The sequence below is a fragment of the Pelobates fuscus genome, chromosome 1 (genome assembly GCF_036172605.1).
Source record: "Pelobates fuscus isolate aPelFus1 chromosome 1, aPelFus1.pri, whole genome shotgun sequence".
Classification (NCBI taxonomy): Eukaryota; Metazoa; Chordata; class Amphibia; order Anura; family Pelobatidae; genus Pelobates; species Pelobates fuscus.
The window spans coordinates 54,190,973-54,214,429 of NC_086317.1; the positions used below are offsets into that span (position 1 = coordinate 54,190,973).

The window sequence follows — 23,457 nt, forward strand, 5'->3', positions numbered from 1 at the left end:
GCTAACACGTCTTCTGGTATTAACAAATAAAGTTTATCTCTTAGAATCTAACATTTCATAGGGGGGACTGATGTAGAATTATTAAAAATCTTTATTGAACTTGTATTGAATTATTGTACTAACTCCATTTTAACCTCACACTGTGAGAAACCCTCCATTTTGTCCTCATTAACTGACAGATCCTCCATTTTAATCCATTTCAAATTACATGACATGACAGAGTTTCCCAGCACATTTAATACAATGAACAGAGACTGTATTTTCTATAAAGACATGACTAACCTAGGAATCGCTGAATTTCCTTTAACTTGCAACATAGTATAATTTAAAGGCCATGAGAACACTGTACTAATGAAATGTTCTATTCATAAGAGAACCTTGCACCTGACCACAAGACCTGACATCACTGACTGTGTAAATTGACACTCAAGCCCCCCTTTCCACCGAGTAAACCTCATGCTAGGGAAGATGGCGCTTGAGCCCCCTGTCCCCACCCGTGTCCAGAACAATACCACCTATCGGTGGGTGGACACTTAACTAACCACTTAGTTTTTGAGCCAATTAATTATATTGATAGGTGGACACTAACACAGACACTGAACAATTAATCCAATTAATGATGTTTATTTACTGATATCTTGATAATCAATGATGACGCAAAATGCCTCTTAAAAGGGCCTGCGAGCCCGCTCTTACTTCACTTGCCAATAAATTTCCTCAAAGTTATTTTAACCTGAACTCCGTGTGTCAGTCTGAATTACTTCAGCGTATATACGCAATTCAATCTTTTATAATTTGGACAGGAACAGATAGACATTTAAACATCTTTGTTTATTTCTAAATTGCACTATAACACTGTGATTGCTCTATGCCAGGGAACCCAGTCCTCAAGTACTCCCTCCCAGTCCAGAATTTAGGGATTACCCTGTCGTATCTAAAGTGTTTTATTAGCCGAGTAATCCTTAAATCCTGGACTGTTAGGGGGTACTTGAGGACTAGAACCACTGCTCCATGCTTAACTGCAGTAACATGCAAATTAAGATTAACAATTGGTCAGATGACAGAGTATGACTCAACATGTCTGCGCTGCTAAATAAAAATAAATATTTTAGGGGGGCGTGTCCTGACCGCACATGTGAGCGGACGTGTGAGACCGGAGCTCCTCCGATACCGCGGCTATCACAGCGTGAAATAACCGACGAAATACCGACAAACCACACAAATTACAAGGGGAATCCACCTCCTAACCGATGGCGGCGAAACCGCAAAAAAAAATGAAACAGAAGACGATGCATGCCCACCTGGAGAAAACTCTAACTCTGGAACAGCGTGAGCAAGATGGCGCCAATAGGCCCAAATCCCCAGCATGTGACTTTGAAACAGGGGACAGCAGACACGGCCAAGACAGCCCAGCGACGAACTCCTCTATACGATCGATCATGCTGGAATCGAAAGCCTCATTTAAAGCAGACTTACCGCAAATAGCAGCAGACATCAGATCTGATATCAACAGCATAGGGGAACGGACTGCACACCTGGAAGAGCGCACAGAGGAATTAATAGACGTGCATAACTCCATGGCAGAAGCCTACACATCCCTGACACAAAAGATTAAAACATTGGAAGGGAAAGTTGCTGATCAGGAAGACAGGAGTCGGAGGAATAACGTGCGCATTAGAGGTATCCCAGAATCTGTGACACAGACAGGTTTAACCAGATACATACAAGACCTATTTATGGTGCTTATACCTTCACTAACGGACTCAGAACTACTCCTAGACAGGACACACCGTCTCCCCAAACCCAAACATCTCCCACCGGACACACCACGGGACACCATAACAAGGGTCCACTTCTACCCTGTCAAAGACCGCATTATGCAAGCAGCCAGAACTACAAGCCACTGGCCTGAACCCTATAATGAAGTTAAACTCTTCACAGACCTCTCATCGACAACCGTAGCCGTAACTATCCGTTGCTTTAAGTACCCTAATGCCACCTCGAGGTGACACACGGACCAAGTTACCCCCCGCCCTCCCTTGTGAGTATATTTACTAGTTGTACCATGCCCAATTTACATCACAATGTATCTAGGCCTTTAGGAGTTAAGAATGCAGCAAATCTTATAACTACACTATGGTGATTAAGGTCATGTCAATAAACACGAAAGGGCTAAATTCTTCGAACAAACGTAGGCTGGCCATACAGGAGGCTAGGAAGTGTGGTGCCCTAGTAGCGTTCTTCCAGGAGACACACTTTAGATGGAGGGATAGACCTAAGTTTACCTCCAAGTGGTTCCCCCACGATTTTCATGCCTGCTATACAGCCAAACAGCGAGGTGTTTCTATTTTAATCAGTAAAGATGCAGTGTTTTCTTTGGTCCGCAAGATAACAGATAGGAAGGGCCGCTACCTAATATTACAGTGTCTACTTAATAATGCCCCGTATACACTGGTCAATGTCTACAGCCCAAATGAGAACCAACACGAATTTCTAACTCGACATGTATAAATATGGGGAGGTAGTTATTGGAGGCGACACGAATTTCTTACTAGATAGCAAGTCTGACTCGTCCACTGCTATTGGGCTTTTGCGACGTACCATACAGCAGAGAACGGCTCTAGCAGCCAAAATCTGCACCACGCTAGCTTCCCATAATATGGTGGACCCGTGGCACATCCTCCACCCCACAGAGGTGGACTACACATGCCACACAGCAGCACACAATAGCTACTCCCATATAGACCGCTTTCTAATTCCAGCTACCTCAATGCCTAACATAGAAGAAGCCACCATCGGAACGATATCATGGTCCGACCATGCCCCTATTACCCTTAGTATTAAAGAAACATTTCTCAATAAAGGGACTGGTGCATGGAGACTAAATGAGTCCCTTCTTGCTGATCCCTCCATATTGTCACAGCTCACTACGGACCTCCAACATTATTTCGCTGAAACCACGACACATAACACCTCCATAAAACAAATCTGGCTAGCGCATAAGGCGGTCATACGGGGTAGTTTCATAAAACATGCCAGTTGAGCTAAAAAATTAAGGCTAGCTCACTATAACTCACTGGTAACGGAAATTGCCACACTGACACACTCCAATAAACGCGACCCAAGCACGGCCACTTACAAAAAACTGTCAGCCCTCCAAAACGAAACATAGAGTTGGCCAAAACAACATATCTATTGCGCAAGGCTAAACACAACTTTTTTGCCAATGGAAATAGAGCTGGTGCCAAATTGGCTTCACAATTAAAAGAGAGAAGTGTTGCCTCCAGGATTGCCTTCCTAATAGATAATCAGGGGAAAAAGATACTAATCTCAAAAACGACCCCAACGTGTTCCTACCAACCCCTGGTGACATTGACAGCTTCCTTCAGGGCCTTGACTAACCGACACTAAAAGTCGCAGACCTAGATATATTACAACAACCATTCTCCATAGACGAGCTCTAGGCTGTAATTTCACAGCTCCCAGCTCACAAATCCCCCGGCCCGGATGGCTTCACAAATGCTTACTACCAGAAATTCTCAACCATCCTTGCACCAAACGTTCTAACTCTTTTAAACCACTGTGCCACCGTTGGTGCATTACCTGATGAGATGCTGTTGGCCCATATATCCACCCTTCCCAAGCCTGGCAAACCCCCCACACAGTGCAAGAATTCCAGGCCTATCTCCCTACTTAATGGAGATGCCAAGATTTATGCTAAACTCATCAGCAACCGACTGGCCCCTTTACTCCACAAATTGGTACACAATGACCAATCCGGGTTCATAAAAGGGCGTCAAGGCTCTGACAACACCAGAAAGATTCTGAATATGCTTTCCTCACTTGACTCCGGTAGTTCGAAAGGCCTCTTCCTCGCCCTTGACGCGGAGAAGGCCTTTGACCCCTAGTCACCTTTGATGGAGGGGGTTATTTGATTTAGGGCCCTACCCGCCGCCCAGGAGTGGGGGCGGCGGGGGAGGACAGTAGGTCCCCCCCGCCCAGGGGTGGGGGCCAGGGAGGGGAGGACAGTAGGTCCCCCCATTATCATTATGGCCCCCACCCGCCGCCCAGGGGTGGGGGCAGGGGCAGAGGACAGTAGGTCCCCCCCCCTGTTATCTTTATGGCCCCCACCCACCCACCGCTCAGGGGTGGGGGTGGGGGGGAGAGGACAGTAGGTCCTCCCCCTTCATTATCATTATGGCCCCCACCCGCCGCTCAAGGGTGGGGGCGGGGGGAGGACAGAAGGTCCCCCCCTCATTATCATTATGGCCCCCACCCGCCGCACAGGGTGGGGGCCTGGGGGGGGAGGACAGTAGGTCCCCCCCCCTCATTATCATTATGGCCCCCACCCACCGCTCAAGGGTGGGGGCGGGGGGAGGACAGAAGGTCCCCCCCTCATTATCATTATGGCCCCCATCCGCCGCTCAATGGTGGGGGCCGGGGGGGGGCAGTAGGTCCCCATCCCCCCATTGTAATTTATGACCCCCACCGGATAGTAGGAATTTTATTTTACAGTGAGCAGCCACATGCTGTTTAGTAGACATGCCCCTACTCGCGGTATAGCGAGTAGGGGCATTGGGGAGATTTTATTCTCCTTTATACTATTATGGGGGTCATATTGACCCCCATAGAGTGAGAGGGGGACCTGGGGGGCTTATGAAGTGGTGGGGAGCACTGCTCCCTGCCTCTTCTATATTTACATATTACAAGGAGGGAGCTGCCTGCCTATCTGGTGTGGGCAGATGACGTGTCCCACAGGGACTTCCTCTACCCACACAAAGATGGCGGTGCCCTGAATATAGATCGGGGCAGAAAATACAGATTAATAAATAGGGGCATTTGGGGGTGACTAAGGGATCAATTGGATGTAGTGGAGGCGGGAGGGGGGTTAAAAAAAAAAAAAACGGGATTCGGCATGACAGTGCCGCTTTAATGCAAACTATTTTTTTTTTTTTTTATCGATTGGTTCTTTATTGCATACTCCATATTTTCATCTTATTAAAATTACAATTATATTATATGATCTTTCTAGAAATTCCTTCTGAGCTTCACCAAGTCACTGCTGAATACCTGGACAGGTTTACTTACACAAAGCCACCTATATTGTTGATTTGCACATTTCAGGTAGCTGGAATTATGATTCAACTTCACATGCCCTCTGTTGCTAAAAAAAAATTCTATCTTAAAGGACCACTATAGGCACCCAGACCACTTCAGCTTAATGAAGTGGTCTGGGTGCCTGGTCCAGCTAGGGTTAACCCTTTGTTTTAATAAACATAGCAGTTTCAGAGAAACTGCTATGTTTATACTGAGGGCCTCCAGAGCCTCTAGTGGCTGTCTCATTGACAGCTGCTAGAGGCGCTTGCGTGCTTCTCACTGTGAAAATCACAGTGAGAAGACGCCAGCGTCCATAGGAAAGCATTGTAAATTACTTAAAGGGACTCTATAAGAACCCTGATATCTTCATCTCACTGAATGTACCATATCCCTGTCATTTTAAACCTGCTACTGAAAACAAAGCAGCAGAATTGCTTTCATCAGAGGATTAACATTACTCTGGTGCCGGCATAGGCAACCTTTAGACAGATTTGTGAATAATATTTGAGAGAAATAGGCCTTTTGTGTACATAGAAAAAGTCTTAGATCTTTAAGTTCAGCTCATGAAATAAGTGTTGCGTTTATAATTTTGTTCAGTGTAGGTAGGGTAAACATTCTAACGTTAGAAATGCATGTTTGTATTCCTAATACTATAGTGTTCCTCTAAATAAGGTGTTCTCAACCCAGTCCTCAAGGACCCCTTACCAGTGCAGGATTTAGGGATTACCTGGGTGTGCCTAAGGTGTTTAGAAAAAAACAAGAAAAAAAAAACACCTTAGACTTTAAGGTGTATTTTTTTTCTTCTTTTTCTAAACACTTTAGGCACACCCAGGTAATCCCTAAATCCTGGACTGGTAGGGGGTCCTTGAGGACTGGGTTGAGAACCCCTGCTCTAAATGTAACAACTATAATTTAGATTCCAGAAGCCTAACTTTTTACTTCATTATTATTAATCTATTTTACACTACCGAAGAGTTACTGTGCAAACAAATAACTTTTGTTGAATACGCACAGTGAGCAAAACTAATTTATTGCACGTGAATGATAGATGTTCACTCTATTTTCCTCTGGGGTATTGGAGAAATAAGACAGCAAGATAAGATCCAATACAGAATTGACCTAAATAAATCAGTTTACGAAAAAAAAAACAAAAAAAAAAAAAAACAGATCAGCAGTTCTCATAAAAAGTATACAAGTAGAACACTTGGAAGGCAAGATATTCCAAGTTTTAATAATGTTATATTAAAACCTAGGACCCAGTTAATTAACAATATAGTATGTAATAGTTTGATTATATACATGCAGACCCTGATATACAAATGTAGCAGAAGAAAACCTATACATTATATGGTAGAAGGACAAAAATTAGTGTATCTAGGAAATGATGCAAAATAGATGCACCAATGGAATGTCTAGATATATACAGGACAGACTACCCAACAAGGTTAACCTACTTAATAGAATGGAAAATAATATGAAAACCAATAAAATGTTACTAAATACATAATATCAATGATAAAAACCCCAAATCAGTGCTAAGAATATACACCAAAAGTGAAACTAATAATGAGTACTACAAGGACCTGTAATCAATAATGCAAATGGTCTAAATATGAGAACAAAATATCTACATAAATAGAAATGGTCAATAGGTCCCTATGTGGAAAATGCTCCTGTCAGTTTATAGGTTTTTCTATTTCACTATACATTATATGGAATCTAAAGAAATTAAACTTCAACAAATTGCTTATAATATCAATATTTTTTTTTTTCTTCTATGTTCAGTCGCTTGTAGTGCACACAAGCAAATTAAATTGATACAAATCCCATGTATTTGTTAAGCGGAGATAGCAGGAGGCTATCACCGTGTAGATTGCAGGTATTTTAATAAACAGAAAAGCAGCAGGTGTGCTGTTGTTGCACTGTTAGTAGATTGCTTAACATCCAACTGATTTGCTCTTCAAGAGAAAATTGCTATATAGGCCACGTCAAGTTTTGCTCCGAATGTGCATTTATAAGGAAAATAGATGGTGCATATAATAATATACGGTGCAATGTATCTTAACACTGTCAATTCAAAAAGAACAATTGTTATAAAAAAATAAAATAAAAAATAAGCTGAAGAAAGCACATATACATTATTACAATTATTTTATTATATTATTATATACATACAAACACCGATGAAATTTGTTTGAAAATAAATAATTCCCCACATGACAAAATCAAATGATGCCAGGATCATGTGATGGACAAAAATTTTTCCGTGAGATTTGTTCAATCATTGATTCAGGCGATACGTTCACTGCTTACATCACACAAGCATTGTAAGAAACAGCACACATTTCTTTCTGTGCTGTTCACTACTACATGGGACAGCTTTTTACTGTGACCCTTCACTACAGCAGGTACTCTATTTGTAGTTTATCTGATTTAAAATTAATCTAATTGGTTTAGTGGAAGATGAAGAGTCCTTTGGGTTAAAATAGGGGTTGGAGGACTGAGGGCCTATGCCCAATAGTAAGAGACCCTATAGGTTAGCCGTTAGATGATACAAAGCAGACTAGCCTAGTAGAGAATTACTATTCGTTCTTAGGTCCATTTACATTTGTTTAAAATTTACTGAGTTGATTTAAAGTCATTTGAGTTTCTTGTAAAGCAGCACCTATAGCACTAGTGGTGTTTTTGCTGCAGTAAAAGAATAGTTAAATTTCATTACTCTTACTGTTTTTGGTAATTTCTTAACTTCTATTTTGTCATTTAATATAATCCTTTCTTTTACTGGATGACAGTGAGACCCCAGCTAAGCTGCGATGGCTAAGGGTCTATGGTGTTTATGGTGTCTGGCGGAGTGCTTGGAAGTACTCGGTGTTGCTAGGAAGCAGCAATTGGCGGAGGCACCCAGTCGGTGTGCCAGGCGGTTCGCCACAGCACTTAAATCCAAAAGCCCATACAAATTTGAAGACATGCAGCTCACGTTCCTACCAGATCTGTGCAGACTCCTGCTAGGCTGGTGGCGCTTGGTCCGCAGGGTCACAGTCACCCTGAACAGCTGGGCACAAGAGACGGGGCTGTACACTGACTCCCATCACCGGAGGACTCTAATACCTTTCTTCAGGCACTGGGCTTATCGCGACATAAAGCAGACGTCCACCAGGCTGGCAGCTCCTTGGATGTCTCACAAATAATCCCCTTTGTACCTCGCCCCACTGACGCAAATGGCTGAAAGCACCAGATATTCACCGGGCTCTGACCCAGGGAAGAAGTGGCAGACTGATCCAGAAGCGTCCCACCAACCAACGATTTTTCTTTTATTGTTTACATTTTGTTATCAGTTCTATTTAATGCCAATCTGATTTCACTACAGATTATACACATAAACTTTTCAACCCCCATGCCCCATGGTGCCTACGAGTTATTGGGTACTACTAACATCCCTGCTAGCCCTTCACACCACGATAGTCAGGGCAACCACACAGCTCATGCCCACTAACCTGCAGCCAGAAAGATCATACACCAGTGAGCTCACACACCTTCGAACGAGGTCGTTAGGTCTCCTCTAGGCCGATAACATCTACCACTCAGCTCTTACATGCCAAGACATCTAGTCCGGCACATACATAGCACACCTGCTCCTTGAGGACCCCATTAGCTAGCAGGAGTTCACCCTTCACTTTACACAACTCTTAAAATACGTGCCCAAGTGTATTATTTTATGTGTTCTTGCAATGTTTAGAGTCCGACTAGTTCTATGTGTAACTGCATAACATATTATATGGCATATTTGTGCAAGACAAAAATAAAGAATATAAAAGAAAAAAAAAGTATTGGATGAAATTTAGCTGAACAGAGCCAGCTCAACTGACAAAATTTGGTTTGAGCAAACAAATTTGACAAAACATTTTGGACAAACTGAATTATTCTCCCAAGCACAAGTCTAATACATATACAGATCATGTGGATGAAAATGTAATTCTTAAGCAGATACACCTGTAGTCTATATTTAACCATATAGTCTAGTCTAGATTTAAAACATATACTTGCCTAAATATCGCTTCCTCCTTGCCAAACAGGTCTTTGAACATACAGCTAAGCTAAATAACTTTTCAAATGCAGATCTGCTATCAATTTGTTAATGAAAATATATGCTCTCTAATGTGACACTAAGTCATATTTTATCATGATAAATGAACTTTAAATGATATTTTAGATAAGTACTAATTAGGAAGCTCAACTATCATTCAGAGAGTAAGGGCTTGGGTACAAACCTGTTGCAAAGTAGCAATTAACGGCTCCCATTACTCTGTGTTAACCTCTACTTAACAACTGATTTTCAACCCTGTCGCTACTTATTACCAGCTGCCGCAAACAATAAAAAACATAACACCAACCTCTGGCCTGGTGGAAAGAAGCCATCAATTGCTTATGCTCTAAACATCATACAGGAAAACAGATATCAGATAATATTAAACCATACCAAAGAACATAACAAAAAGCAAAAAAAAAATATGAAAAAGCCAGGCATGTGATTAAAATGTTTTTTTTTCTACAAATAACGTGCATGTTTCATTTAAAGGGACTGTAGTGGAGCTCAAATACCCCAACTGGGTATCTCTGCTGATTCCGCATTGTAGCTAGAAGAAGCACTGGTTAGTGATCATAACTCTCCCCCAAGTAACTAGACGACACCTAGTTCTGGGAGTCCAACTGATTAAATTAAGCCGAATGCACCTTTTTATGCACAGACTAGTGGCGTACTTACCACGGTCGCAGGGGTCGCCGCTGTGACCAGGCCCCCTGCGACCATGGGACTCCTGGATACCTTCTGGACAGGTGCACAGCCGCACTGGCCTGGGTCCACAGTGTCTGGCAGGAGGGCTACAGTGCTCCCCTCCTGCCTGTTTGTAGCGTGGCCGAGTGGTCTGACACGAAGTGCTCACTGTGAGACCGGGAACCGCATCGAGAAGCAAGTACAGGAAGGGGGAGAGAGGTAGGAATGGGACACATGGAGGGGTGGAGGAAGAGGGGGGGATACATTGAGGGAAGGGGGAGAGACAGAGGAATGGGATACATGAGGGGCTTTGGGGTCAAGGGAATGAGACACATGGGGGGGCTGGGTGCTGGAATGAGACACATGGAGGAGATGGGGGGAGGGAATGAGACACAATTTCTGCATAGGGCTCGTGGTATCTAGTTATGCCTCTGGCACAGCCCCCCCCCCTCCCCCCCCCCCCCCCCCGTTGGGGTCTCCATTCAACACATATAGTAGCAAGTGTCTCTGCGTCTGGGAGATAATGGAGTTGCTATTTACTGAACAAATTATCTCCCGGATACCGAGTGCCAAACAACAAAAACAACACACAGGTACCCCACATATCATACATCCCTGGACAACTCTTGGTCCAAGCCCCCAAGTTGGCAAAATAGCACCTGGTTCCATTAAGAATTGTCCAATCGCCACACAGGTAAAGTTTTGACAGGCCGCACACGAAGACTTAGCGCAAAATAGTTCCAGTGTGAAAGTGGCCTTTGCTGGTCAAACATTGGGAGCTCCTGCGGTCAAACAAGAGGGGATCCCCATAATTCTCTGTGAGCGATATTCCCTTTAGTCTGTAGTAATTTCCCTCCAAATAGTGCTCACCTGGCAGGTCGGGAAGTGAGGCAAAAGTGACCGGCCACCACGATGCAAAGTGGCCATGTTGTGGTTTCAGGGTGTTTTCGGCCAAGCACCGCTGGGAAACATTTGGTTCCCTGGGTGCCAGGGAACGTGAGCATTCAGGAGTTACATTCGACAGAAGGGAAGACTATGAACCAGGGATGATTATAGTTTCTTTCAGGACAAGATAGGGGAATATAGGAAAGGGTCCGTCATAGGGACCCTATTGGCACCCAGACAACTTCAAATGAAGTGTCCCTGTTCCCTTAACCCTACTATGTAAATTTTATAGAAACTGCAATGTTTACATTGCAGGGTTAAGATAGACTTTAGTGGCTGTCTTCTAGACAGTCATGAGAGGTGCTTCCTGCATTTTCATGGAGTATAACATCCAACATCTTCAAAACCCCCACAAAAAAGTATTGATTCGATCCTTTCCTATAGGAAAGTTATAATGTGCGCACGGCAATCGCTGTGCATGAACATTTGTTCCTCCATCGGAGTTTCATTGCTGGAGGAGGAGACAGAGCAAGTGACCTCAGCACTAGAATTAAGGTAAGTGTTAAAAGGTCTTTTAACTTGAAAAGTTTAAGACTGCTACTTACTAACAAGGATGTAAACAAGAGAAGTCGGTACGCCTCTATGATTTTAAAAATCTGCCCCCGTCTAGACACACAAAAAAAATAAAATAAAGGGTTACTCACTAAAGTAAGAATGGTCAGGAATTTAAATAGATTTTCACATTTATAACCAAAATTAGCCAAACTAAAAGGATAGCAGACTTGGAGACTTTTCCAATAAAGCTATTTTTGCCTTAAATTTGAAATTTACTTTCCCAGAATTTTCACTTTGGTGAATAACCTTGTGAGTATTTTAGGCATGGCATATTTCTGAGAGATGAGATGTCAAAGGTAATAATCACTCCCACAAACCTAAATCATTTTATAACTGTATAAAAAAAGATTAACTAGTTTAAACCCTATAATTTTACATACATAAGAGCTTATATCCTGTAAAATAATGTAAAGGGTTTACAATCTCGAACTGAGCTTATTTGTGTTATTATGTTATTTTTCTTTGCCCTTGAAATTCTTTTATACGACAAATATCCCCCTAGTGAATTGATATTTCGATACACAGCAAATACTACAAAATAATAAGAGCTCTATGTACTTTATAGCTTACACTATAGAACAAGCATTTTGGCAGCAGAGCTCAGCGGAATCTGTTTAGGTTAAGGTAATGCTTTCTTCCCCCTCAAAGAATGATATTGTAAGAATCTGCTGTGCTGTACGGTTTATACTGAGGCTTAGCAAAACACTGATATGTACAACGTTCTAGGAGTCACAAAAACCCCAGACAAACTGTAGCTGTCATTTTAGAAGAGCACTTAGAACAGAGAGGAAAACTTAATACATATAAAAAAAATAATGAAATTATAAATATAGACTTAGCTTTGCTAGAGAAAACAGTATCTGAACCAAAGATTCTTATAGGATTAACAAAAATAAGCAACTAATGGAAGCCATATCATGTTGAGATGTGTTTTTACCATCCATGCAATAACAGAGTTGCAATTTGTGGCTGAATTACGCATGCTCGAGCTTTAATTTAGTGTTCAGTATTATAGACGTAGAGCAGATGTGTATAAGATAGGATGAGCTGTCCAGGTTTCCAGGACAGATTTCTTTTTTTCTCTTGGAAAGCCCTTCCAATCACGACTTTGATATAATGCCTCCCAACCATCTCGATTTCAGCAGGACAGTAAAGATTTTCTTGTCCAGCTACATTGAACATTGTACATGCACTGTAGTTGTGTTGAAGGTAAATTTATAGCTCCCATGAATCTGTGCTTCCTATGTAAAAACTGCCTTATGGAATACTGCAGGTTAGAAGGGATGGGCATAAAGGAGGCTGCATGCAGGTACAAAAAAAAAAACACAGCTAATTTAGGCCCATAATTACATAGGCTGAAAAGAGACATGTGTCCAACAAGTTCAGCCTTCCTCACATTTGTTTTTTTTACTGTTGATCCAAATGAAAGCACAAAAACCCAATTTGAAGCACTTCCAATTTTGCAACAAATTAAGAAAGCTATCCCTCTTGACCCCAGAATGGCAGTCAGATGTATCATTGGATCAAGAAGCCATTACCCTACAGTTGAAAAATTATATAATTGAATAATCTGTTTTTCCAAGTATGCATCTAGTTGCTGTTTAAAACATATGTACGGATTATGATAAAACCACTTCTTCAGGCAGAGATTTCCACATCCTTATTGTTCTTACAGTAAAAAAAAACCCTTTCCTTTGCCTTAGACTAAATATTCTTTCTTCCAGTCTAAACGCATGACATTGTGTCCTATGTAAAGTCCTGTTTGTGAATAGATTCCCACACAATGGTTTGTATTGGCCCCATATATATTTGTATCATATCATGTTATCATATCCAATGGTGATGTATTTTTAGATAAATGTTACATTCCTTTTATTAATTTTGTAGCCCGCTTCTGCACTCTTTCTAGTGCCATAATATTGTTCTTTATAACAGGTGCCGAAAATTGCACAGCATATTCAAGATGTGATCTTACCAGTGATTTATAAAGAGGCAAAATTATATTCTCATCCCGAGAATTAATGCCCTTTTTTCATGCATGACAATACCTTACTGGCCTTAGCTACGGCTGATTGACATTGCAAATTGTGCTGGTTCATGGTGTGTCCTTTCAGGAGAAAAAGGAAAACAATGCCCACACACAATACTGGAAGGTGAATCTGACATGGCAGTACGAAGACGCATATAATAGTATATACTCATTCACAATATGTATCAACAAAGAGAGACTTGCATAAATTTGGAGCCTCATTTTTTTTTCCTTTTTTTTGGTTATATGGGAAAATAAAAGACACATTATCAATGGCTTTCTCCTTCCAACATATATTCAGTTAAAGGATAAACTAGAGTACATTTCCTTCTTTGATAACCTGTTACTCCAGTCCAAGAGCAGCACAGTACACATGGTACCAACACCAGCACTCAGTATGCAATGTACCGTATATACTCGAGTATAAGCCGAGTTTTTCAGCACATTTTTTGTGCTGAAAAACCCCAACTCGGCTTATACTCGAGTCAATTGTCTGTATTATGGCAATTTACATTGCCATAATACAGACTGGGGCTGTGGGGGCTGCAGAGAGCGTTACTTACCTTTCCTGCAGCTCCTGTCAGCTCTCTCCTCCTCCGCCGGTCCGTTCAGCTCTTCTGTCAGCTCACAGTGTAAATCTCGCGAGAGACGCGGCTCTCGCGAGATTTACACTGGGAGCTGACCGAGGTGCTGAACGGACCGGCGGAGGAGGAGAGAGCTGACAGGAGCTGCAGGAAAGGTAAGTAACATCTCTCTGCAGCCCCCACAGCCCCCTCCTACACAGTGCCTATCCACTGGACCACCAGGGAAGGAGAGCCCCCCTCCCTGGCCAGCTAGCAAGCAGGGAGGGGGGACAAAAAAAATGCATGTATATTAATAATAATAAAAAAAATAAAAATAATAATAAAATAAAAATAATAATAAAATAAAAAATAATAATAAAATAAAAAAATGTAATGAAACAAAAATAAATATTAAAATAATAATTAAAAAATAAAAATGCCCACCCCCCACCAAGGCTCTGCATCACACTCTGCATTACACACACACATACACACACTGCACTCATACACACTGCATTCATACACACAGCATTCTCATACACACACACTGCATTCATACACACACGCAGCATTCATACACACACGCTGCATTCATACACACACGCTGCACTCATACACACACTGCACTCATACACACACAGCATTCATACACACACACTGCATTCATACACACACACACTGCATTCATACACACACACTGCACTCATACACACACACTGCACTCATACACACACACTGCACTCATACACACACACTGCACTCATACACAGCATTCTCATACACACACAATTCTCATACACACACTGCATTCATATACACACACTGCATTCCTATACACACTGCACTCATATACACACTGCACTCATATACACACTGCACTCATACACACACTACATTCTCATACACACACACTGCATTCTCATACACACACTGCATTCATTATATACACACACTGTAAATAAATATTCAATTAATATAATTTTTTAAGGATCTAATTTTATTTAGAAATTTACCAGCAGCTGCTGCATTTCCCACCCTAGTCTTATACTCGAGTCAATAAGTTTTCCCAGTTTTTTGGGGTAAAATTAGGGGCCTCGGCTTATATTCGGGTCGGCTTATACTCGAATATATACGGTACTTCTTGCAAGTCCAAACCCTAGCAGGCAGCTGTATAAGATCTGTAATAGAAACTCTTGTTCTTAAAAGATTTAATAAATTGCTGCATGTTATTAAAAAAAAAAGTTCTAACAGGGAGGTGCCACTGGCTATCAATGTAGAAGTTCGCTCCAGACTGTGTGACCCCTTCCATCCTGAGACTAGAATTAAAAATAAATAAATATATACAATTATTTAAATACTGGGTCAATGTGTAAGCATTTTTACATATGGCATACCCCTGGCTAAGTTTTTTTGGAAAATGCCATCCACAATAGTTGCAATGGCAAAGATTATTAACAGATATAGACGTTTAAATGTATATTTCAGTTGTTGAGTTATTCTTGCATAATAAAGCCTTAAGCAAAATTTGCATTAAAACTACAGTTACTGTTATTTTTGATATTAATCCGAGTTCCTCTAACAAAGCTGTATATTTCTGTATCCTTTGTGTGACTCCATTGACAAGCCATGGAGTAGAAATGATAAAAAATGAAAAGCACTGTAGAATCAGTCAACTATTCCGCTCTACTAAAAAAAAAGCTGCTATGTGGAATTACAATGATTTCCACAGAGACGGCTAGTTTAAAAAAAAAAAAATATGCCAATCAATATTTTAGCACATTATAAATTATCTCTGTACAAAAGAATTTAGATGATAGATCAGCATGCCATCAACTCTAAAACGATCACATATTAATAAGTAATAAATCAAAGCCCTAATAAGAAAACACAACTAGGATTTTCTGGAACATATCAACGATCACCCAAAGACATTATTCGGCTATTTTAAAAATCTATAAGCAATTTCTAAACTTCATCTGGCTTGCCAATACAGAAATAGAGGGAAGAGATAAAGTAGGGGTAAGGTGTTTGGTGAGACACATGAAAAAAAACTGTAATGCCTAAACTAGATCAATTTTATAAACATAAGGATTAGCCAGAATTTTCAACTCTTCTTTTAATGAAAAGATCAAAATATTAATTTTGTAGCATATAAAAGCAGAATAAGCACCATAATTCTCACTACTGCTGTTGAAAAGTATTTATCATAAACCCAACAGTCAAAATATACCTACATACATACACACACACTTTTTGGGGGGCAATTTACCCACCAAGCAGAGTGTAAAAGTGTTCAGGAGCCTTAGTTTAATAAACACTTCCGTTTTTTTTCGCTACTCACACATAGCTGTCAGCCAATCAGTGATCTATGGCCAACGGCCTCTCCTACAGAAACAGAATGCAGGAGGGGGTAATCAGGCCAGTGTTGCGAAAGCACCCAGAGTGGTGCAAAACGTGTCCAGGGCTTCTCTAGTCTTTCTTTAGGGTCGGCTTCTTTGGTGGTCTCCCACCTGTACAGCAGCTGCAGGTTGTCCTATGCTCAGTTTTTGTACTTTTTATACCTTATTCACTCACAAGCTTTTTTTTTTTTCATTTTTCACATACTTGGACCAATATAGCATACATGAGGACTGCTGTTCTAGTATCTTGCTATATGTATTTTCTTTTTTTACTTCAATAAATGTGCATTTTTTCTATGATTTCTTCCTGATGTATTTTTGGAGATTCCCTAGTAATGTAGTTTAACAAACTTGTCCTGTGTGAAGTATTTGATTGGCACAGGATTGCTGGGAGGACTGCAGCACAGAGAAGGTAACCATGTTATTGCACCTATTAAACTGCTATAACTATGATGAAAACCAGTATATCCATGCTTATTTAATTTTGGAGTTGTGGCTTCATGCATTTTGTGAGTGAGGGATTTTATTCACTTACTTTTCTGCCTTTTTACTATTAAGCAATCAGGACAGTCCTTATACTCAATAACATGAAAGAACCATGGCCACACATAAAGGTCAAAGTACCACAGGAGACCAGGTAACGATGGAAAGCTCATCATTTAGGATAAATAGAGCACTACGCTACACATTAACTTCCCAACTTTCAGTGACAGAAGGCATTTTGGCCTCAATGTGTGAGCTAGACATGCTCCAGTAGAAGGAAATGTAGGTATTATCATAGTGTACATGAGCTTGTGAGTTCAAGGTTTGCTCCTATATCAGGTTTTGGTGACCATGTTAAACAAATTAAGAGGGAACATATATATATATATATATATATATATATATATATATATATATATATAAAATGTATAATGATATATATATATATATATATATATATATATATAAAGTAATATTTATGAAAAATAAGGATATACATACTTGGAGTAATCAAACAGTCTGCTGTCCCATAGCTCGTGGTTTCCTCTAGGACCGCTGTGGAAAAAACAGGAGTCTGTGCCATCAAATTTGTTGAGTCCATCTTCACTGTTTTTGGATGCATGGCTGTGCACAACATCAAGCAAAACTAAGATTCCCATTGAATGGGCAACATCAATAAGTTCTTTGAGGTCATCTGGTGTCCCAAAGCGACTACCGGGATGAAAAAACAAACAGTTTAGCTATTTACTGAAACAATGATGAAGGACCTAAAAACACAATTAATTAGGACATAAAGAGTAAAAACAAAACAACAACAAGCTACTAAAATAAAGAACTTCCTAGAAACTTAATTTGCAAACTAAACTGCATCTGTGTACTTATAACCTTTCTGAGTTATGAAAGCTTGCAGAGTTCGCTTCATATTTGATGGCTTTAATATCTTTATCACACATGCCTACATTAAAAGCTACGTTAAGTTTGTTGCATACAAAGGCAAAGTTTGTTGCATACAATTTTGGGGTAAACCCTAGGAGACAGATTAGACAGACTGACAGACAGTATGTGGATTGGTAACTGATATATGAAAATATAAACATACATGTAGTATTATTTATATAGCGCAAGCAAATTATGCAGCGCTGTATTAAGTGTACAAACGTACCCATATATATGACATTAAACATGACCTTTCAAGACCCAAAGCAATAAGACAGATGTTGCTGGAAGTACATCAACCCCTTTCCTATTATACATCAGGCAGCACCACCACTTAATGGACGTGTTACCTGCATGTAAATTGGAAGGCATTTAAATTCCTCTCCACATGGTTTTTCTAAAGCTCGTATGTGTTTGCATCTAATATCTGTCTGGAGATTTCCACAGCTTTGTCATTTCAATATTTAAAGCCAGTAAAATATTTGAGATTACCTTGATGCAGCAAAGAAACTAGTGACTTGATAGCCAAAACATGCATAGTATACATGTTCCATGATTGCCATCAACTGTATGCAGTTATAGCCTGTAAAATGAAAAATACATGAAAACAGCAAATTCAATCCAGATCTTTCAGTGGAATTTACACATTTTACATTCGAATACAAAGAGAGGCTGAAATTAAGTTTCATATTTAGTCACTTTGGAACATCAGCAGTGCTTTGCGTAATCTGATCATACAGGGTGAACAAGAGAGTAGAGGAAGGGAAACAAAGACAATTGTGTAAGGCTTATTTAATAGCAAAATAATAATAAAAAAAAACATGTATATACAGTTTGCTGTATGTGGGTAATCTGAGCAGCAAAAACAATGACACAGGTTTTCCTTTGTTTTATCTGACGTCATAATATGCTTCATGCTAGAGAAAGCTGCAATATATTTTTGTGTAGTTTAAAATATAAAGTATGCATTCATTTTGCAAAACAAATCTAATATAATATTATTGCATAATAGTGTTATGTGTATCTTCATTATTAATATTATTATACTGGCTCTTTAATTAGTAATGTGAAGGTCAAACATATTCAAAAAAAATAAAAAATAAAAACATTTTTCTATTTTTATAACTGCAAAGGGATATGCTAATACAGAGCAGATTTGACTTCTGAATACTAAATATGCCCATCTGCATGTCCTGAACTTCACTTGCACTTTTGATATTTACAAGATAGATCATGAAAGCAAGCAGAAGTAATTGATTGTTTGTACTATACCTTATGCTTAACCACAGCTTTTTGGGAATACATTTTAAATGCACAGTGCTTAAATCTTTAATCATTACATATTCCTTATCTCATTCAACCCCCTGAAATAAGCACTTAAAAAGAACAAACATTAAAGCCACTCAGCACAATTTTGAGAAAAAGAAACAAAGAAATTAAAAATATATTTTTTTTTTGTTTAATGTTTTTTTTTTAGCATTTACTTAAACCCATGCTCTGTGATAGAGAATGTAGAAAATCTAAAGGGAAAAGAGCCAAGTAATGAAACCATTGAGGATGGAACAAATCCTTCTTAAGCACAACTTTAATGTCAGTAAAGAGATGCTCCTTCAAACAGTCAGAAAGTGATTAATATCAGTAAAGAATAACCTTCAGGTTAATAAGAGCATACTAAAAATGCAAAGTTAGCTTCTGAATTCTAAACACTGTGAGTTATTCACTATACTGAAAAATGTGAAGATATGTCAGGGGAGATCCAAATATTAGGCAGAAAACACTATTCTGCTATTTTTTATTTTATTGGTAGTTGCCTTGTCAATGCTCCATAACTCCTAATTTAGTTAACAAATCCCATTGTTCCCTTTCCAAAATTGGTTCATCGATTGTAAACGTTGCTGCATTTCTATATTCATTTACATATATTATAATTGCATTTTCATATTCGATAAAGGGCAATCTGACAGCAGGAAATCCTAGTGTTTATTAATTCATACAAAAACTTAAATGCTAAAACATGTGGGTCAGGATGGAGACATGAGCAAGTTCACAGTATCTATAGCCTATTCATTAATATTAAAGGAGCACTCTAGTTACAAACACTCAGTTATGTATTTTTATAGCTTACGGCCTAAAAAATTACTTGTATTTGTACATGCTCCATATTTTAAACGTTATGCTCAATAAATAAATTCATTTTTTAATTTCAATCATTTGGCATCTTAATCCTGCTTCTCAACTTTGTCCCGTCACATCCTCCATCCTAAAATATTCTATTCCTACTAGTTATGGTAGCTGGGATGTAACTTGCAGTGTTCCTCCAATAAGAGAATAAATATTCAGGTCATCAGGAAGCACAGTAACTAACAGGATGTTAACTACAGCCATGGGAAAAAGAAAGTACACCCTCATTTAATTTTATGTTTTTTACATATCAGGGCATAATAACAATCATCTGTTCCTTAGCAGGTCTAGAAATTAGGTAAATACATCTTCAGACGAACAACAACACATATTACATATTACACTGTGTCATGGTTTACTTGACAAAAACAAAGTCAAAATTAAGGAAGCATGTGTGAAAAAAACTACACCTTCTGATTTAACAGCTTGTAGAACCGTAGCAGCAATAACGTGAAGTAATCGTTTTCTGTAAAAAAAAAAATGATCAGTCTGTCACATAGTTGTGGAGTTATTTTGTCCCACTCTTCTTTACATTGCTTCAGTTCGTTGAAGTTTTCAGGCATTTGTTTATGCACAGCTCTCTTAAGGTCCCGCCACAGCATTTCTATCGGGTAGAGGTCTGTACATTGACTGGGCCATTACAACAGCTTCATTATTTTATTTTCCAGCCATTTGGTTGTAGATTTGGTGATGTGCTTGAGATCATTGTCTTGTTGCATGACCCAATTTTGGCCAAGCATTGGCTGTCGGACAGATGGCCTCATATTTGACTCTAGAATACTTTTGTACAAAGAGAAGTCCATTGTCAACTCAATACTTGCAACTTCTCAGGTGCTGTGGCTGTAAAACAAGCCCAAATCATCGACCCTTCACCACTATGCTTAACAGTTGGAATGATGTGTTGTAGAATATTACATATGCTTTGTTCCTATTCATATACACATTAGGTATGGATATCAATAAGTTAAAAAGAAGAGATGGTAGTTAACTATGCTGTATCATGAGGTCTGAAATGTGCTGTACAATGAGTGGATTGGGGGTGTCCTGTTATGGCCAAAGTTTTATTTAAAGCTTCTGACATCATTATAGTCATGTCTAATAATAGAACAGTAGACAAGCAACCAAGCTCTCTCTTCGGGTGTGTCCCTGACTTGTTGGAGAAATACGATTACTCTCTATCAAAGATCTCTCTTTGTAACATTGTTGGGCTATAACATCTGTTACGTTTTTCTGTATGTATTAATGTTTGCTTTAGGAGTAGAATAAATGTGTATTATTTGTATAAACAACATCAGATTGGGCATTAGTATATTTGGTGATGTAGAAGTATATTTCTGTGTGTCACTAACCCAAGAAGATCTATACATAAAAAGACTTTGTTCATTAACCCTTTAACATATAAACAATTCATTACAGGTGTTTGCACTGATCTACGATGTTTGGTTTTCACCAAATCACCAAAGGACATTGTTCCAGAAAGCTTGTGGTTTGTTCAGATGCAACTTTGCCATGTTCTTTTTAGACAGAAGAGATTTTCAACTAGCAACTGTTCCAAATAAACCATACTTGTTTAGTCTTTTACTAATTGTACTGTTATGAACTTTAACCGTCATGAACTTTAGTCTTTTACTAATCATGAACTGTCATGAACATGCTAACTGAGGACTGTAGAGTCTGACATGTAACTTTTTGCAATTTCTCTGAGCATTGCATAGTCTGACCTTGGGGCAAATTTGCTGGGACAATGTTTGTTCCACTTTTGGATAATCTTTCTCATGTATAACCCTTCCCAGTTTGATGAGCAGCAATAATTGCTTCTCTAACATCATTGAAGTCTTTCCTCCTTGGCATTGTATTAGCACACACCTGAATGCCCCAGACCATCAAACTGCTAAAAGTTTGGCTTCTATAGAGGTGGTCACACTTAATAATGATCAATTAAACATTATTATTATCTTAATTGATATGGAAGCAGTAAGGGTGTACTTAGTTTTTCACACATAGCTTTTCCATTTTGGATTTATTTTAGTTAAATAAATCATGACACGGAGTGATATGTCATATGTTGTTCATCTGAGGTTGTATTTACCTAACTTTAAGACCTAACTTTAAGACCTGCTAAGGAACACATGATTGTTATTATGTCATGATATGTAAAACACTAGAATTCAAAGTGGGTGTGCTTTATTTTTCCCATGTTTGTATGTACATATGTAAGTATGTGTGTATGTATGTATATAACTTCACCTATATAGTTGGCCAGAATAGGTGAGGTTAAGATGCAGACAGTGCAAAACATTTTTGTTTTGCAAAAACGATGTAAATATAAACATGTAAAAATACAGCTTATTATTTAGGCCAAAAGTTATAAAACGCATTTAACTTGTTTTGCTTCTTTAAATAGTCACACAAAGCTGGTTGAAAGCATTTACATTTATCCTAGGGGCAGTTCTGCAGCTTCTTGGAGAGGCTTCCTCTTCTACAGATGCTGAAATTCTCCTACAGACATGATCCCTTGGATCTCATAATGTCTGCTCTGGTACTCTTACAATTCCCTTCACAATAACATTTGTTTTTATTATCTGTGCCCTCAATGTTCCTTTTTGTTTTTCAAATAAATTTCAGTTCCTTGCCCTAAAACGTTATTAAAAAAAAAAAAAATCAGAGGATCTTTTAAATTATATCAATTTCTGTAAACAGCATTTCAGACACCACTTGATATTCAGCAAATCCAACCTCTCTTCAAATTTTGCTATTTACGATATCAGGATGATAAAATGCTTACAATTCTTACAGTGCATCTTAGCAACAGGAAATAAGGGATGTTTCAGGATGAGTAATGCTTTATGTATATTATTTTTTTATTTAAATTTTTTTATGTCACACAAGCCATTTTTAACGCTTTAGGGACAGAGATAGCTAATATAAAACCAACAATTTGTGCTATTATAATAATGTAAACATTTATTAAGCGCATCCATGCATATTATTCATTGTGTTTGGTTCTTCTTGGTTTTTTTTTTTGTTTGCTTGTTTTTTGAAAGGACGGAAATGTCTTTCTTTTAATATCCCATCTGTATACATAGTAAACATTAAATATAAATAAAATATTAAAAATGGAGGAAAATTAGAGGATTTTTTTTTTAAATATTAATTTTTACACATCAAGTGCAACTAAAGAATAAGTACTCAAAAATAGACAAATGTATCAGTCCAGATTGTTAAATGCCTCATATGTCTAGAATTAAAATTACATTTTAAGTAAACGCTAACTCTATATCACCTCAACCCATATCCTACCTTTGCTTACCCTAAATTTACCGTTAACCTTAATCGTACACTATCCCCAGTGGTGTATCCTGGTTTTGTGCTGCCCTAGGCAGGACAAAACTCAGGCGCCACCCCCACGCAATCCTTCCCACCTGCCCCACATTCTAAATACACACACACATTTACTGACAGAAAAACACACACACACACACTAACAGACACACACAG

General features: G+C 39.0%; 1 protein-coding gene across 1 annotated transcript in view; it reads right to left on the reverse strand.

Moving 5' to 3' along the window:
- The window catches only part of GBE1 (1,4-alpha-glucan branching enzyme 1), a 184,214-nt gene that overhangs the window by 102,489 nt on the left and 58,268 nt on the right, over positions 1–23,457 (reverse strand). Inside the window, exons 6-7 of the mRNA XM_063448657.1 lie at positions 18,271–18,361; positions 17,344–17,553 (exon numbers count right to left, since the gene is read on the reverse strand). Coding sequence (XP_063304727.1) covers positions 17,344–17,553; positions 18,271–18,361 — 301 coding nt within the window. The remainder of the gene's footprint in view (positions 1–17,343; positions 17,554–18,270; positions 18,362–23,457) is intronic.